Consider the following 17035-nt stretch of genomic DNA (forward strand, 5'->3'; position numbering starts at 1 on the left):
ATCAGAAATGAAATGTTGCCTATTATTAGACGTGCCAAGAGGGTGGGAGGAAGTTCCCTATAATAGAAAGCAGAAGATTTGGGTTATAATGCAGCTGCTAGCATTTAGTTGCAACTGGTACCCCCGAACCTTAATTATCTCCTATGAGTGAAGTCTTGGGAGGACAAGGTAGACATGTGCTTTGGAAAATTTTTAGCATTAAATGGATTTCAGTTTCTTTTTAAAAGAATATTTTTGATGTTTACATAGTTGATTAGTGTCGGAAGGGCTGGAGATTGGGGAAAAGTGGGTGATACCATTGTTTCCATATTTTTCCTTTCCTTCTTTCTGTATCTGGAATCATTAACTACTTTTGAAACAACACTTGCTGTTTCTTTCCTGCTGTTTTAATCTTTCCCAAACCAAATGTGTGCAATACCATGAAACAAGATGCCTATTAATTAGGTTTTCAATGTGTTGGAACTAAATTCTTTCTTCTTAGTTCAAGAAGCCATAGTTGATAACCTACCATGCGTGCGTCACTCTGCTAAGCGCTACAATGACTGGCGGGTTAATGAGGGTGATTTCAGATTTCAAGAAATTTTAGTTAAGAAGGAAACAAATGTATATGAAATCATAGTCTGGCTAAAAATTGTTTTTAAAATGAGAAAACTTTGAATCTTTAAAATAAATTTCATGAATACAGCTACATCATTCTAATCAAGCCCGATCATAAGGCAAGGAACTTGATTTTTTTATTCACTGTTTCAATAGCCATGTTAAAAAGCCAGGTGTTAAGATACTGTGTATTTCATCACTGATAAACCATTTATAACTCTTAAATCATTCCCATTTTTAGAAATGCAAAGCTCAGATTATTAAAGTAATGTATAACGAAAAGTTTTGTGATTTGACTAAGCATTTCACTTAGGTATTTTTATGGCAAAGGAAGCAGTATTTTATTAACTCAAATAAAGTTCTGGGGAAGTTCTTGCTCAAAGTGAAACTTGGAAATCTTCCAGTGTACTACCAGGAACAAAGCAGTCAGTTGATAAACTCATGTTGAATTAATGCACTGATAGAATGAAATAAAATAGAGGGAAGAATAAGCAGCTCCAAATGATCATTCTTTTTTTAAAGATCTTTTTTATTTTAATTTTTATTGGAAAGTCAGATATACAGAGAGGAGGAGAGAGGAAGATCTTGCATCGGAAGGTTCACTCCACAAGTGACCGCAACAGCTGGAGCTGTGCCGATCCAAAGCCAGGAACCTAGAGCTTCTTCCAGGTCTCACATGTGGGTGCAGAGTCTCAAGGCTTTGGGCTATTCTCAACTACTTTCCCAGGCCACAAGCAGGGAGCTGGACGGGAAGCAGGGCTGCCAGGACACAAACCGCAGCCACATGTGATCGTGGCGTGTGAAAAGCCAGGACTTTAGCTCCTAGGCTACCATGTCAGGCCCATAATGATCACTGTTTAAAGAAGCAAATAATTCCAAGAGCAATCACAGCTGATGTAACTGATATTAATTTGAACTAATCACTATTGAGATGAATTAACAACAGATGACTTTAACTTTTTTGTGTCATTAGGAGCTGAAATTCATCAGAATCCCTCTGAGAAGCAGTGTTGGCTCATCGTCCTGGAAAGGAATTTGAAGTGAGAAAGCACTATGGATTTGACTTATATTCCTGAAGACTTATCCAGTTGTCCAAAATTTGAAAATAAATCCTGCCCTTTCACCAACCGCCCTCTTCATGTCCGAGTGATGATGTACCTGCTTATGACTGGAGCTATGGTGATCACTATCTTTGGAAACTTGGTTATAATAATTTCCATATCTCATTTCAAACAGCTTCATTCTCCCACAAACTTTCTAATCCTCTCCATGGCAACCACAGATTTTCTGCTAGGTTTTGTCATTATGCCCTACAACATGGTGTGATCAGTAGAGAGCTGTTGGTATTTTGGGGATGGCTTTTGTAAATTCCATGCAAGCTTTGGCATGATGCTAAGTCTGACCTCTATTTTTCATCTCTGTTCCATTGCTATTGACCGATTTTATGCTGTGTGTCACCCTCTACACTACACCACTACAATGACCTCCTCCATGATCAAGCGACTGCTGGCCTTCTGCTGGATAGCCCCAGCCCTGTTTTCTTTTAGTTTAGTTTTATCTGAGGCTAATGTTGCTGGTATGCAGAACTATGAGATTCTTGTGGCTTGTTTTAATTTTTGTGCCCTTACCTTCAACAAATTTGGGGGGACAATATTGTTCATTACACGTTTCTTTACCCCAGGCTCAGTCATGGTTGGTATTTATGGCAAAATCTTTATTGTTTCTAAAAGACAGGCTCGAGTCATCAGTATTATGCCTGAAAACACAAAGGGGGCAGTGAAGAAAAACTTATCAAGGAAAAAGGACAGGAAAGCAGCTAAGACTCTGGGCATAATAATGGGGGTGTTTCTGGCTTGTTGGTTGCCTTGCTTTCTCACTGTTTTGATTAATCCGTATTTAGACTACTCTACTCCCATAACAGTGCTTGACCTTTTAGTGTGGCTTGGATACTTCAACTCGACCTGCAACCCTCTCATCCATGGCTTTTTTTTATCCGTGGTTTCGGAAAGCTCTCATGTACATTATGTCAGGGAAAATATTCAGCTCACATTCAGAAAGTGTGACTCTGTTTCCTGAAGCATAATAATGAAAATCCATATAAAAGTGAAGAAAGGGACAAGGGCTTGACACAGAAGCTAAGATGTCAATTGGAATGCTTGAATCCTATACAGAAATCCTGGGTTCAAGTCCCAGATCACCTCTTCTAGCTACCTGGTAATGTGCAATCTGGGAGGCAGAAATCTTACGATTTTTTTTCCCCCAAATAGATGAATGTTTTGAATTCAAAATGTCAAAGCTACCTGAGTTTTTGATAGCCAAGTATTCACCACACCCACTCACCCTGTTAGATAATGATGTCACCTAACTTTTTTAGAGACAACCATTTGATAAAAGACAAAAATGCTACAGGCCTTTAGATACAAAGTTTGACAGAGTTGCAATTAAAGTATTGTATTCCCATGTTTGCCTTAATTTGAGATGAAAAGATGACAACCTGAAAGATAGTACCTGTATATTGTAATATTATTGCAATCTCTAACAACCTGTATCCAATACAATAAGATAATGCGATATAATCTATAAACCAACAATTAATGTCAGAATACTTAAGATCTACATCGAAAAACTGTAAAACCTACTATACCCTCAATACGCTGTGTTAATCCGTAAGGGGGGGTGGGGAGTGCAGGGAAGCCTTTCAGGACCATAAAAAGAGTGAGGAAAAAGTACAATATAGCCTATCAAGATCAAATCTGGTACTTCATAGACAACAGATTAAAAGCGGCACTAAACAATAGTAAAACTACTATACCAATGCATGAGGGGGGAATCGGGTGCGATCCTGACAACCTCTTAACAGGAGGTCATGTGCGTGGAGCAGGGGGGCACTCCAGGGTGGAGCAGGTGGCAAGGAGAAAGCCTGGATCCCAACCATGAAGACTCCCAGACCTTCACCACAAACTATTAATATGAGCAACAAGGACTATATCCCAACTGCCAAGGAGGCCACAGGGAATTGGATGCCCTCGGAGGCCGAGTACTCTGAGGTCACCCACCCTCAACTGGAGCTTCCGCTGGGGATGGGAGAAGTCCAAACACTACCATACAGAAACCAACGTCATCGGAAAGACAACCAGAAGCCCTGAGCGGTCGGCAGAAACAGAAGAACAATAAATGTCCTTCGGGACCAGGGAGGAGAGCTTTCTCTGGTCCGAGCCTGGCTCCACCTCTGGACCCCCACCCTCCCTTGCAATGACCATCGGGATCGCTCCGAAAACCCCTCATAGCAAACAAACAATCATACAAACTAAAAAAACCTGAAATAAATAGACAAACAACAAAAAGTAGAGCTTGGAATCTGACAGGAAAGAGCTGGCATGGATTGGCTCATGCCTCGCTGGGTGGGACACGAAGATTAGTCACTCTTCACCGTGGTTTTGGGGACTTTCCTGCACACCCCCCCCCCAAAAAAAATGTTCTGCACCTTAATTGTTGACAAATGTCTTGTTAGAGTTACAAGCCAGTCTAGATTATCCTAAAATCTGCCAAGATCAGTAAAATTATACTTCAACATAACAAATGGCTAAATACTAAAATGAAATAGACATGAGACAGCTGAATGGTACCTTATAGTCATTTTAAGGTATATAGCAGCCGGTCCTGTATACAAACTAAAATTGAAATGTCAATGAGCAAATCATAGGTTGTGGTTAAGAACTTGTTTTTTGTTTTTTTTTTTAACATACTGGTTACTCAAAACCATGTCAATTCCATAATGTTACAAATTGCTGTTAATGTTATATTGGGACTCTTAATTGACTGGAATGATATTCTACCAGCTCTAACTTTGGACCAGAAATGGTCTCCCCAAGGAACTGTTCAACCCATCTGGACAATAAGTAGCTGGACTCTATGTTTGGCATATGTTTGCAAGGAAAGAATCTTGATTGAATTTGAACTGTAATACTGCACCAAGGTGGAGGAATCCACCAGTGGGGAGGCGGAGGGGTGGGGATGGGGGGATTCCCAGAGCCTATGAAACTGCCACATAATGCATAATAATTAATAAAAAAAGGAAAAAAAAAGTATTGTATTCCCTTAATGCTCAATTTAAAATGGAATGTAAAGTAACAGTCATATGAAGTATATTTCTATAAGTTAATGATCACATATCTGTTATCAAAATATTAACTATAATGTCTGTTCCTGTTGAATTATTTCATGTACTCCTGTAGTTCAGCCAAAAGACATGCGTTCATCAATGGAAATCATCAAGCGCATCTGCAAACATCTCTCCTACACTTCTCCTCTCCTTCTGTTGCTAATCCAGACTCATGGTTCTGATACACACTGTTCAGAAGTGGTTTAACAATTCTTAGGTCAATCAGTATATCCATTATTTACTATTTGTTAACTCTGTATCCACTGCACACCTGACTCCCTCCCCTCGCCTCCACCTCCTCTCTTCTCCCCTTCCTTTCCCTCCTCTCCTCTTCTCTCCCCAGTCCTTTTCTAACTTTATCTGCCCATTCTGTTCAGGAGACCTACCTGTAGTGGCCAGGTCAGATTACAAAGCTCTTTTGTCAGTGGCTGCTAAGGGCATTTGGCCTGTGGAAAACACCTGCTAGACATTAGCAGAAGAAAGGAGGGTGAAACCATGGTAGTTACCTCAGGAGGCCTGCCTAACTTTCCAGGAGAGACTATGTGAAGTCCCCCTGCATTCGCTCATCCTCTGGGGATTCCCAGCTTCTCCATTCCATGCTCTTCCAGGCCCTAACAATGGTGCCTTGCTACTGCTGCCCCCAGGCACTGCACTATTTCTTGCTAGATTTCTTAAACATGCTACTCATTCCTTTGTAAGTAGACCCTGATTAAACTCTCCTCATTCACCCAGGTCTTTGTTGGACCTCTGTTGAATTTAGTTTTGTGAGTTTGGAAATTCCCCCCACCCCTAGAGCATCAATTCTGTGCCAGTCTGACTGTATTTCTACATTAGTCACGTCTCTTGGCTACATTGCTCTGAAGGAATCACTGTCCCCCACCAGGCAGTCCACTGCACTGCTCTATTTTCAGAGGCTACTCATCTCCCTCCTTTACTTGGGACATTATTTTACTTTTTTAAAAATAAGTCTGTCCAGGAAACGGTCAGCATGGATTCACTTACACCTTACTGGGTGGGACACAAAGATCAGTTACTCCTCACTAGGATATTGAACATAATGCAATGTAATTAATAATAAATAAATAAATAAGTCTGTCACCTTGAGTTTTCTGCTTGTTCTTGGGCATAGAAGGGATGCTCTGAGGTACTACTGATTTTTTTTTTTTCTGTTTGTTGAACTAATTTTTTTATTGATTACATTGCATTATGTGACACAGTTTTATAGGCACTGGGATTTCCCCCACCCCTCCCCAAACCCCCCCTGGTGGATTCCTCCACCTTGTTGCATTACCACAGTTCAGTTGAGATTCTTTCATTGCAGGCATATACCAAGCATAAAGTCCAGCATCTTATTGTCCAGATAAGTTCAACTGTTTCTACGGGAGACCATCTCTTTGGGGAGACCATCTCTGGTCTGAAGGTAGAGCCGGCAGAGTATCATCCCAATCAATTAAAAGCCCCGACAATACATCAGTAACAATTTTTAACGTTATGGAATTAGTTGACATGGTATTGAGTAACCAATATGTTAAAAGAGAAGAAAAAAAAAAAAGAATGCAAGTTTTGAACCACATTCTGTGACTTCTTCATTGACATTTCAATTATTAGTTTATATACAACCTGGTTCTATACACCTTAAAATGGCTATAGATTGCTATTCAGCTGTCTCGTGTCTATTTTAATTTTAGTATTTAGCAGTTTATAGCGTTGAAGCATTATTTTGCTGAACCTGGCTTTTTTTCGGGTAGTCTAACTCTATAACTCTAACAAGACATATGTCAACAGTTTAGGTGCAGAACAGTTTTAGGAGGGGTGTGCAGAGAAATGTTCAATATCCTAGTGAGGAGTAATTGATCTTTGTGTCTCACCTAGTAAGGTATAAGTGCATCCCCGCTGACCATTTCCTATCTGTTTGTAAGCTTTCCTTGTTGTTCTCTATTCTAGTTTTTTTGTTTATTTGTTTGTTTTGAGGGGTTTCTGGAGCGATCCTGATGGTCATTACGAGAGAGGGTGGGGACCCAAAGTCGGAACCAGGCAAGGACCAGAGAAAGCTCCCCTCCCTAGTCCCGAAGGAAGTTTACTGTTCTTCTGTTTCTGCGGACCACTCAGTGCTGCTGGTTGTCGTTCCGATGACCTTGGATCCTGCGAGGAAGGATTTGGGCTTCTTCCATTCCATGTGGTAGATCCAAATGGGGTGGATGACCTCAGAGTTCTCGGCCTCCGAAGGCACTCCAATTCCCCATGGTCTCCTTGGCTGGTGGGATGTAGTCCTTGGTGAGGCTCGTACTGATAGTCCTTGGTGAGGATCTGGGAGTCTTCAGGGTTGGGATACAAGCCTCCTCCTGTCCGCCTGCTCCACTCTGGGGTGCCCCCCTGCTCTGTGCATATGACCTCCTCTTAAGAGGTTGTTAGGATCACTCCTGATCGCCCCCATATGCCTTTGTAGTTTTGCTATTGTCTAATGCTGATTCGAGTCTGTTATCTATGATATACCAGTTATGATCCTGATAGGTTATACTCCCCGTCTTCCTCACACCTTCTAGGGTGATGTAAGATTTCTCTGCTCTCCCTCCCCATTTCCGAGTAGCATAGGGCCTTACAAGTATATTAGGTTTTACGATTCTTTGATGGTACTACTGATTTTCAAAATTGAGATTCAGCAGTCAGCAAGGTGTCTTGACTGGCTGATCCTCCACTCGCAAATGCTAGCATCTCATATGTGCCCCAGTTCATATTCTGGTTGCTCCGCTACCCCTGCTGCTCCTTGCACATGGACTGGGAAAGCAGCAGAGGATGGCTTTAGTCATTGGGCCCCTGTACCCAGGTGGAATATTCAGAAGAAGCTCCTGGCTTCTGGTTTCAGATCAGCTCAGCTTCTACCATCATGGCCGTTTGGGGAGTGAGTCAGTAGATGGAAGATCTCTTCTCTCCATCTCTTTGTAAATCAGTACTTCAAATGAAAAAACAAGTATTTCAAGATTAAGATTTTATTTCCTTTTCTTTGTAATTATGCCTTTACAATAAAAATGAATAAATCTTTAATAATAACAATCACTTCCATAAGGGGATATTTTCTATGCTTGTGAAAACCTGCAGCACCAGCCAGGGTCAACCTTTATTTATTTATTTTTTTCCAAGGGAGTTCTCCTTTATCTCAGCAGTGTGAAAACCGATTCTACAGAGGCCCTCCTCAATGTGTCTAGGTTATATTCCCTAACCCTACAGAATCATGAGTCCTATAGTCATCAAGAGTGTGAGGGCAGGCATTGTGGCAGAGTGCATTATGCTGCCACGTATGGTGCTGACATCACCTATGAACTGGTTCAAGTCCTGACTGCTTTGCCTCTGATCCAGCACCTTACCAATGTGCCTAGGAAGGCTGCAGAAGATGGCCCAAGTGCTGAAGTCCCAGACTCCTGGCTTCAACTTTGCCCACCCATGGCCCTTGAGACCATAAGGTATCAATCAGCCAAATAAAACAAATTTGTCTTTTTTAAAGCAGTATTAATCTCTGTGGATTTTGTTTATTTACTACTTTATTATTATTATTATTATTTAATTTTGCCTCCTTCATCTTCCAGTACCTTTCTTTCTTTCTTTATCGGAAAGTCAGATATACAGAGAGGAGGAGAGACAGAGAGGAAGACCTTCCATCTGTTGATTCACTCCCCAAGCAGCCACAACGGCTGGAGCTGTGCCAATCCGAAGCCAGGAGCCTCATCCAGGTCTCCCACACAGACGCAGGATCCCAACGCTTTGGGCCTTCCTTTAAAAACAATTTCCTAAGTTAAATTCATTCTCTCAAAATTATTTTTCTTTCTCTTTGCTTGCCTGGACCCTAACTGAAGCAATTAAACTTTTCAAAAGCGTATAACAGTTGCTAGTTCTTTATCTTTGAGGAAACTTGGAAAGAGATGTTTCGTAAGCCTGGAAAAGCATGAGAGGCAAACTCATCAGTTGTATGAAGAAAACCTCTGGGAAAGTAATGCAATTATTTAAACTTTTTTTTTGTTTTATCATTTATGTAATTGAGAGGAATGCATGCTCATGTGGGCCTCAGAGTAGCAGGCAGAGTGTTGAGATATGGAGGAAGGTGAATAGGAGAAATGTTTCATTTTTTTTTCATTCCTATATCTGCAGGTGGGGGTAAGAGAGAAGATCATTCTTTGCTATCAAACTATATCAGCACCTGGGGGTGGGAGATGGTTCTTTGATGATACACCATAAAGACCCTGTTGTGGGGAAGCATGTTCAAGAATGTTACTTGAGTTGCCGGTTTCATTGCTCCAGGGTTGAATGAATCTTTTCAAGGTCTATTGGTTGACAGCATCTACCTTACTGCCTCTACCGATCCAGACACTTGCTGTAAAGGTTGTCCAAGAGAATCATCTGTCCTGCTTCATTTTCTGTCCTCTGAGGAAGCAGTCAGTGTCCCCTGCTGGCCTAGATGGGCAGATGAGCTAGCTGTCATGACCCGTGTGTTCTTCTGTGTATGTTTTTCCATTACACAAGCAACAGCACCTGAGGAGGCCCAGTCCTGACACATGTACTCCAAGGTCAGACCATGTATCTTGTGATTTCCCCTGTAGCCAGGGTTTGAGCCCAGTGATCTAGTTAGAGTCCCCAAAGAAACTTCTGCTGAGAAGACCTCAGACTTCACTCTTGTGTGCTCCAGCTGGTGTAGGGTTAGATTCAGTGCCTTACCTGAGCCAGCCAATGCATATACTTTTGTGGTCCCTTATAAGTCATTCCGCACCTGTCAAACACTCCCTTAGTAGCCTTTCTCCCACATAGCCCAAATCTTCTTCCCCAGGCAGTGGGGCCATCAGGGGTCATGATACACTGGCATCTAAGGGTTAGTTTTAGCAGTTGATTTATTTAATATTAATAAATTGATTCTAATTTGTAAATGTCTTTATTTAAAAGTCTTTATGTTCTCCATGGAAATGTTACTTTTTCGGTGGATGATAAAATTATCAGTTTCTCTAGTCGTCATGAAAACAAATAATGAATGATGTTTTTCATCTGGTTGTGTTGTGTTGAAACAAGTTTTTTTTTTAATGTCGTTGATTCTTTTATAACCTTTATTAGGAAGGCTATAGACTTACAGAACTGCAGTACGAAAGAAAAGAGCTCACTGACTTGTGTGTGGCCTCAGAAAGGAGACAGCTGGTGTGCTTCTCACTAGCAATGAATAAATTCATTGCCAGGATTTGGCAATAATGCTAGGTAACTTGTGAGTAATCATTGGATTAGAACTAAATATTCTCCTTCTTGTCTCCTTTCCCCAGCTCTTCTCCTTTTTATTTCCCTCTTTGTTTTGTTTCCTTCTTTCACACCTTTATCTGTGAGATTAGTTCACATTGTTCCTCGGAGGTCACAGCCAGGCTGGCACAAAACTCAGTCATCCACTTGGAGCCAATTCTCTGGCGAGCTCCTGTAATCGCTTTGTTGGCAGCACTCTGGGGTTGTGAAAGGACACAGGATAATGTAGCCACAAGAGGTGTGCTTTGTGCATAAATATTGGTGGCTGCAAAGCCTTCCAGCAGATGCCCTTCGAAGTGAGTGGGCCTCTGAGCCTACTGGGTGTGAGGAGCTCCAGGGAGCACACTGTTCACCCTTCCGGGTAAGCACAGCAGGAAGCTCACCTTTCAGTGATCCTAACTCCCTTCTACCTGCTTTGCCTAGCAAATTCTGGCAAGTCAAAGAGGATATATTCAGAGAGGGAAAAAAATCAGATTCATTTATCTTCTCTTTGCTATATTTGTATGATGTGAGGAACTATATCTAAAATATGATCCATAAAAGTAAAACTAGAGCATTTTTAAAATCATTAAGATCTTGTAAATACGGAGGCTTGCAACAGATTTTTCTTAACTCTAATTCACATATTATCTTCTTTACCTAATAAACCATTATATAGAAGAAATATAGCAAAGTAAGTTAAAGATCGTAAGTTTTCAGAAGTAGTCACAGCAATGGAGTGCTTGGGCTAGGTTAACTAGTAATTGCAGATTACTAGAATATATGACAAAGCAGATGTTCTAAAATCTATCCTGATTTTTCTCCACTTACTCATAGTAAGTTATTGAGCTGCTCACTATTTTTCTCTCCTTAACTGGTGGAAATAAATATATACTAACACTTTAAAAAATATTTATTTATTTATATTTCAAAGAGTTAGAGAGAAAAAAAATTGAGAGAGATCTTCAGTCTGCTGGTTCATTCACTAGATGGCCATATTGGCCAGGACTTGGCCAGGCAGAAACCAGGAACTAAGAGCTTCCTCCAAGTCTCCCATGTGGTTGGCAGCAGCTCACATACTTTAGCCATCCTCTGCTTTTCCCAGGCCTCTAACAGGGAGATGAATCAGATGTTGAACACTTGGATATAAACTAGCAATTGTATTCAATTCTGATACTGCCTTATCTGCTATGGCATAGCCCTGGACACACTAAACATACTGTTAAGTACATAATAAATATTTCAGCAAAAATTTATTATGTGAATCTTTTGTTTTTATTTCTTTTCATTGAAATTCTGAGGAATTTATGTTTCCAAAATCATATTTTAGAGTTCTTAGATCTGATTCATTAGTCTGTAATCTTTTCCTTAAAAAAATTGAGTTAAAAAATGTATCTAATTTTTGTACCTCTTGGGAATTCTTTGCGATATGTCTTTCTACTTCCTGACATAAATAACTGATGGCTTTTTATGCTTTCTTTAGGTGATTGTTTACAATGTTGTGACTCTCCAAAGGAAAAGAATCTCAATCTTGCCAAGGTTTTAAATCACAACACCAGCTATATTTAACTTCATATCACATTCATTTTAACATAGTAATAGACCCACAGTCATACCTGCATTTGGATTACTTGGTTTCGAAACTTTTGACTGAATGCTTAAGGTGACATTTAACATTGTTCTTATTTTTTAAAAAAATGACAGCTAGAAGGTTGTGGAAGGTGAGTACCATCTAGCATCTTGGGCCATAGGCCAAACACCACCCCCAAGTTATTCTTGCTTTTGACAGTACTTTAAAAATATACTCATATATTAGTTTTTTAAAATGAGTGTGTTGCTTATTTTATCTTCTTATCTTGAATGTCTAACTCTTTACCTGAGGTATACAAGGATACACCTAGAACATGCAAGAATACTGCTAAGTTCCAGAAGTTATTATGATCTGTTCTGAAACAAAGAATCTCCTTTTATACATGTATAGAGTCAAATTATATCAATTCTTTGAAAGATTGAGTTTAAGAAAATGAAATTTTAAACTTCAAAGATCATATAATGAAGTGAAAATTGCATTATTTTGTCTGAGGAATGATACACATAGTAGTATCTTTTAAGTAATTTTTGGTAGTTGTTATGGATCTTTAAAGATAATTTTAGAAGTCAGAAACAATTACAAATGTTGTTAAGAACCACAATATGACAGAATATAAAAAAATATTAATTTAGTAAATAAAGTAAATAAATTATTTTCAGCCTCTTGAGCTTAAGAATCAAAATAATTAGTAAATAATTTGCAATGTTTTCTGCTTGATAAACTTCATTTTATAAAGGTTCTTCTCACATTTTACTTTTCAATGATCTGTTTCTTATATTCAATTGTTTCATATTTGGTTGGCACATTTAATATAAGGAAAAATGATAATTTGCAAAATTAGATTACTATATCTGGAACAAATAAAATGTGTCAGAGTATTAAGATTTCAAACAATACTTAGATCTTGAAGATAGTTACTGAGCTATTGTAATAAATAAAAGAAACAATAGAAAAGTAAAAAAAATAGATAGTAATAAGTGAAAAATAGAAGAAACTGTTTTTCAAAAGTTCTGCAGTCTCATTACTGCTTGTTTCAAGTCAATGGTGAGAATGTATTTGTGGGTTAGTTCTTTCCAACAGACTACTGAGTTTCAGTCTATTCTCAGGCCAAAGTTCACTTCAAAGACCTGGCTTTGAATCTCACAAATGTTTGTGGATGGTCATCAGAAATGTATTTTGAGCATGGGCTCTGGAAAAATGAATCTAACCATGTCATACTCTGGGTGAGCTAGCCGTACTATTTTCACATTATGACAACTCACATGAGGTAGAATGACAGATTCAACAATGAGACTCTAATGTGTTAAATTTGTCATTACTAAAGTAAGATTTGAAACCTGTGCTGAGAGGAGGCCATCTGAATTTGAACTTGATAGTCTAATTCCCAAACACCAAAGAGATACCATGAGATTTACAAAATCAGTTGACTGTTTCTACTTTTTTTGAAATTATTTTTGTGTAACTTTGTAAATTGTATCACAGCTTTAGGCTGTCATTGCTATTACTCCGAATTTCAAAATCTATATTCTTCACATTTGAGAGAGAAATGATTCCTTAGCTTAAATAGTATGAAACAAAAGACATGATCAAAACCTTCACAAATGCCAAGACTTTTATTTATTTTTTTAAAGACGCACCATAATTTTCAGGTCATAATTATTGTTCAAACTAAATGTTAAGTTACGGTTCCACAGTTCTTGATAATTCTTAGGGGCTTTTATCCAGAAATTTGATTAATACAGGTAGGGCAGAAAGAATTATTGTTCTGACTATGAATTTTTGAATCTAGAGTAAAAGCTACAGGTTAATGCAATCAGAATATGCACCCACATGTGTTATTTGGATGGTGAGTGACTGGATGTTAATTCTATCTGTTTTAGCTCCTTCCTATTGGAGGGGAATTCTTTATGTTAACAGGGTTGACATCTCCTGAAAGTGGGTGAGAAAGGCAGACTCTCAGCCATTACTCCAGTGTCTGGATCTGGGTTTATAAAGACACCCCATACATGAAGGTTTAGAAACAGTAATCCCAGTTAGTAGCGAGCTCCTGCTTGCATTGACAATGTTTTGTTGTGAGGTCTCAGTAAAATGTTTCCCTGCCAACAATTTTTATTATTATTATTTGTTGTTCTTTCATAGAAAGAAGAGAAATACAGGATTTTATGAAAAGACTCATAATACAAAATATTCGCAGAACAAAGACAATGAATTCACCAAATTGGAATCCAGTGGAAGTACAATTTTGCTTTTCCTCAGTTAACAACTCATGTCCTAGATATGTGAGGCCCCTGCTGACTGCCTGCGTTATGTATGTGGTCATGATTGGTGCTATTGTAATGACTATGCTGGGCAACATGGTTGTGATCATTTCCATTGCTCACTTCAAGCAGCTCCACTCCCCAACCAACTTTCTGATTCTCTCCATGGCCACCACTGATTTCCTGCTGAGCTGTGTGGTCATGCCTTTCAGTATGATCAGGTCCATTGAGTCCTGCTGGTACTTTGGAGATCTCTTTTGTAAAGTGCATAGTTGCTGTGACATCATGCTCTGCACCACCTCCATTTTCCACCTCTGTTTCATCTCAGTGGACCGTTACTACGCTGTTTGCGACCCTTTGCATTATGTCACCAAAATTACCATCCCTGTTATAGAGGTTTTTCTGCTCATCAGCTGGTCCATTCCCATTTTGTTTGCCTTTGGTCTGGTATTCTCAGAATTAAATCTCTTTGGTGCAGAAGATTTTGTTTCTGCCATTGACTGCACAGGTCTGTGTGTACTGATCTTCAACAAGCTCTGGGGGGTGCTGGCCTCCTTTATAGCTTTCTTTCTCCCTGGAACAGTCATGGTGGGGATTTATATACATATCTTCACAGTAGCGAGGAAGCATGCTAAGCAAATTGGCACAGGTGCTAGGACAAAGGGGGCTGGGTCAGAAATCAACAAGAAGGCATCATCCAAAAAAGAAACAAAGGCCACCAAGACGTTAAGCATTGTTATGGGAGTATTTGTGTTGTGCTGGCTGCCCTTTTTTGTGGTGACCATCACTGATCCTTATATTAATTTTACAACTCCTGAAGATGTGTACAATGTCTTCCTGTGGTTGGGTTATTTTAATTCCACTTTCAATCCCATTATATACGGCATGTTTTATCCTTGGTTTCGCAAGGCATTGAAGATGATCATCACAGGAATGATCTTCTGTCCTGACTCTTCCAACCTGAGCATGTTTCCTGTACATGCTTAGTCAGTGCTCCCCACTCAGCAGGATCCTTTGCTGGCAGGAAACGCTGAATGCTCTCTTCCCCAAATGTGGGAGATGGACTTTCCAATGGGTGAGATGGACTCTGAAGTGGAAACAATGGATTCAGCTTTCCACAGATATAGAAAACGCCAAAGGGATTCATTTCTCAACTTTTGGGAATAAAGAGAAACTCTATATCAGAGGTCGCTGACTCTAGAATTTAAACATTCGAGATTTAGATTGTACTTCTTTGGCCTAAATAAAATAAGTAATTTTCTCATTAAGATGTATAAATTATATAGGCTGTTCATTTTTATAATCCTTGACAGTCACACGCAACTGAATTTATCTCAGTCTTTTCTGAAATTGCTACTGGAAATCCAAGTTGCAAAGTACGCGTGTAACACAGAAAGACAGAACAGAACAAATGTAGTTCCATTAATACAGCTTCTGACTTTAACTTCTTTGCATAAAGAATTGCTGTGAGATTTGTAATATTTGGTCAAACTAGACTGCTATATTAAGTGAAAATATAGAAGAGGTCCAGGAAAACTTTTCCATATTCGTTTGATGTATGTATGCATGTGATCTGGCAGTGTATAAAGTGGATGTGTTCATGTCTTTAGCTGAATGCTTTTTGCACCAACTAGTCATTCACCAAGACTGAGCTTCATTCACAAAACTCTCCTGCTTCTTCTGCTTCCCTGATCCTACCAAGAATTTAGAAAAACATTTGCTATCTTGATGAGTGCATTTTCTCTATTTTGTCTTTCTTCTTCCTCCAACATAGTAGACTTATTTTACCAAATGTCTTTTATGACTTTTTTAAAAAAATGTTTTACGCCATCACTCCATCTTTACAATCCAGCTGTTTTTTAACCAGTGGCAGTTTTACCCCTAAGAATCATTGAGAAAGTCTAAACACATCTTTGACATTCACTGCTGGGAAAAGACGCTACTAATAAATAGGAAATAGAAGTCAGGGATGCTGCAATTCAACCTGCGAGACACAGGATAACCCCAGACAATGAGTTATCTGACTCAAAACTTCAGTGGTGTTATGACTGAAAAATTCTGTTCTCATCTCAGAATTTCCCTTACCACCCCTCTATCCCCCATAATTTATATTCAGCCCTATTATTGTCTAAAAATTCAAGTCAGTTATTGCTATCATCCATGAAACATCTTGCTTGGTGTTCCATCAAGACCTTAAGCTCAGCATATTCTTGTATGCCTATGTCATCACTCCCAAATCTGTATTTCCTGCTGTCTGTTTTGTATGACATAGTTATGAACAGGTATTTGGTCTGTCTATCTAAACTAGAGGCCTCCTCTGTGAAGAAGCAGGTCATAATCTTTATTTTTATATCCCCAAGTGACCTGAAGTGCTTCTCATAAAAATTTTAAATGCATTCATTAAATACATGAGACATAAAACTGAGGAAAATAGTATAAAAATTCAAATTCAAAGAAACAACTGTTAGAAAACAAAGCATCCTATTTACAAAGAGATTAAAATGAATTTAATTCCAGTTCTCATGGGCTTTTGGTCACATGTGCACACTACTCTATTGGCGAACCTCAGAACAGAATCAGCAGAAGCACATAATAGAAAATGGCTCATCAATTCAGAAGCATTTGCAACAGCCAATATGAAGTTGTCATACTTACATGAATGTAAAATGACCATGGAAATGAAGTATTTCTTTTCCTTTTCTAATGTCTCAGTAATTTGAGTGCTTTTAAGGGAAGTTTGACGATGTAGAAAGGTTATTTACTATGTTACAGATCAAAAAATTTGTTGGGGAATTTCTTAACTGGAGACGTTTGCTAGACATGCACTTGCAGCCCAACAAAGCATATTTATAACATTAGAATCTGTTTATATGTGCCTGAGCAATTTGTTCATTAAATTTCCTTTGATGTTGCAGCAAGTAAGGTTGTTTTTCATAATAATAACTTAAGGATGATGGTAGGCTACAATTTGAAATGTTAACAATGCATTTATGTGGAATGTATTTTATTGCATATTTATTCTTGCAGTAACATCAGAATATTTGGTTATCAAAATTTCTGCTGTAATTTGGCCAAATGATGTCACATTCCATGTAAAGTATCTTCATTTAAAAGTGTCTAATATTTATGTGTATAAATCCTAAATATTTTATGGATCCCTTTGCTCTTTTGTTTTAAAGATTT

General features: G+C 38.8%; 2 protein-coding genes across 2 annotated transcripts; both read left to right on the forward strand.

Moving 5' to 3' along the window:
- Positions 1-1616: 1616 nt before the first annotated feature.
- Positions 1617-2680, forward strand: LOC101524714 (trace amine-associated receptor 3-like). The gene is given in 2 exon segments (XM_012927614.2): positions 1617-2580; positions 2582-2680. Coding segments are annotated over 2 exon segments (1029 nt in total). The 5' UTR covers positions 1617-1650.
- An 11118-nt stretch (positions 2681-13798) lies between these two features.
- On the forward strand, positions 13799-14839 carry LOC101524483 (trace amine-associated receptor 4). Its single transcript, XM_004587241.2, has one exon. The coding sequence runs from the start codon at positions 13799-13801 to the stop codon at positions 14837-14839; it is 1041 nt and encodes a 346-aa protein (XP_004587298.1).
- Positions 14840-17035: the final 2196 nt, after the last annotated feature.

The sequence above is a fragment of the Ochotona princeps genome, chromosome 1 (genome assembly GCF_030435755.1).
Source record: "Ochotona princeps isolate mOchPri1 chromosome 1, mOchPri1.hap1, whole genome shotgun sequence".
Classification (NCBI taxonomy): domain Eukaryota; kingdom Metazoa; phylum Chordata; class Mammalia; order Lagomorpha; family Ochotonidae; genus Ochotona; species Ochotona princeps.

Coding starts and splice junctions, on each gene's coding strand:
- LOC101524483 (XM_004587241.2), top strand. CDS start 13,799: ATGAATTCACCAAATTGGAATCCAGTGGAAGTACAATTTTGCTTTTCC.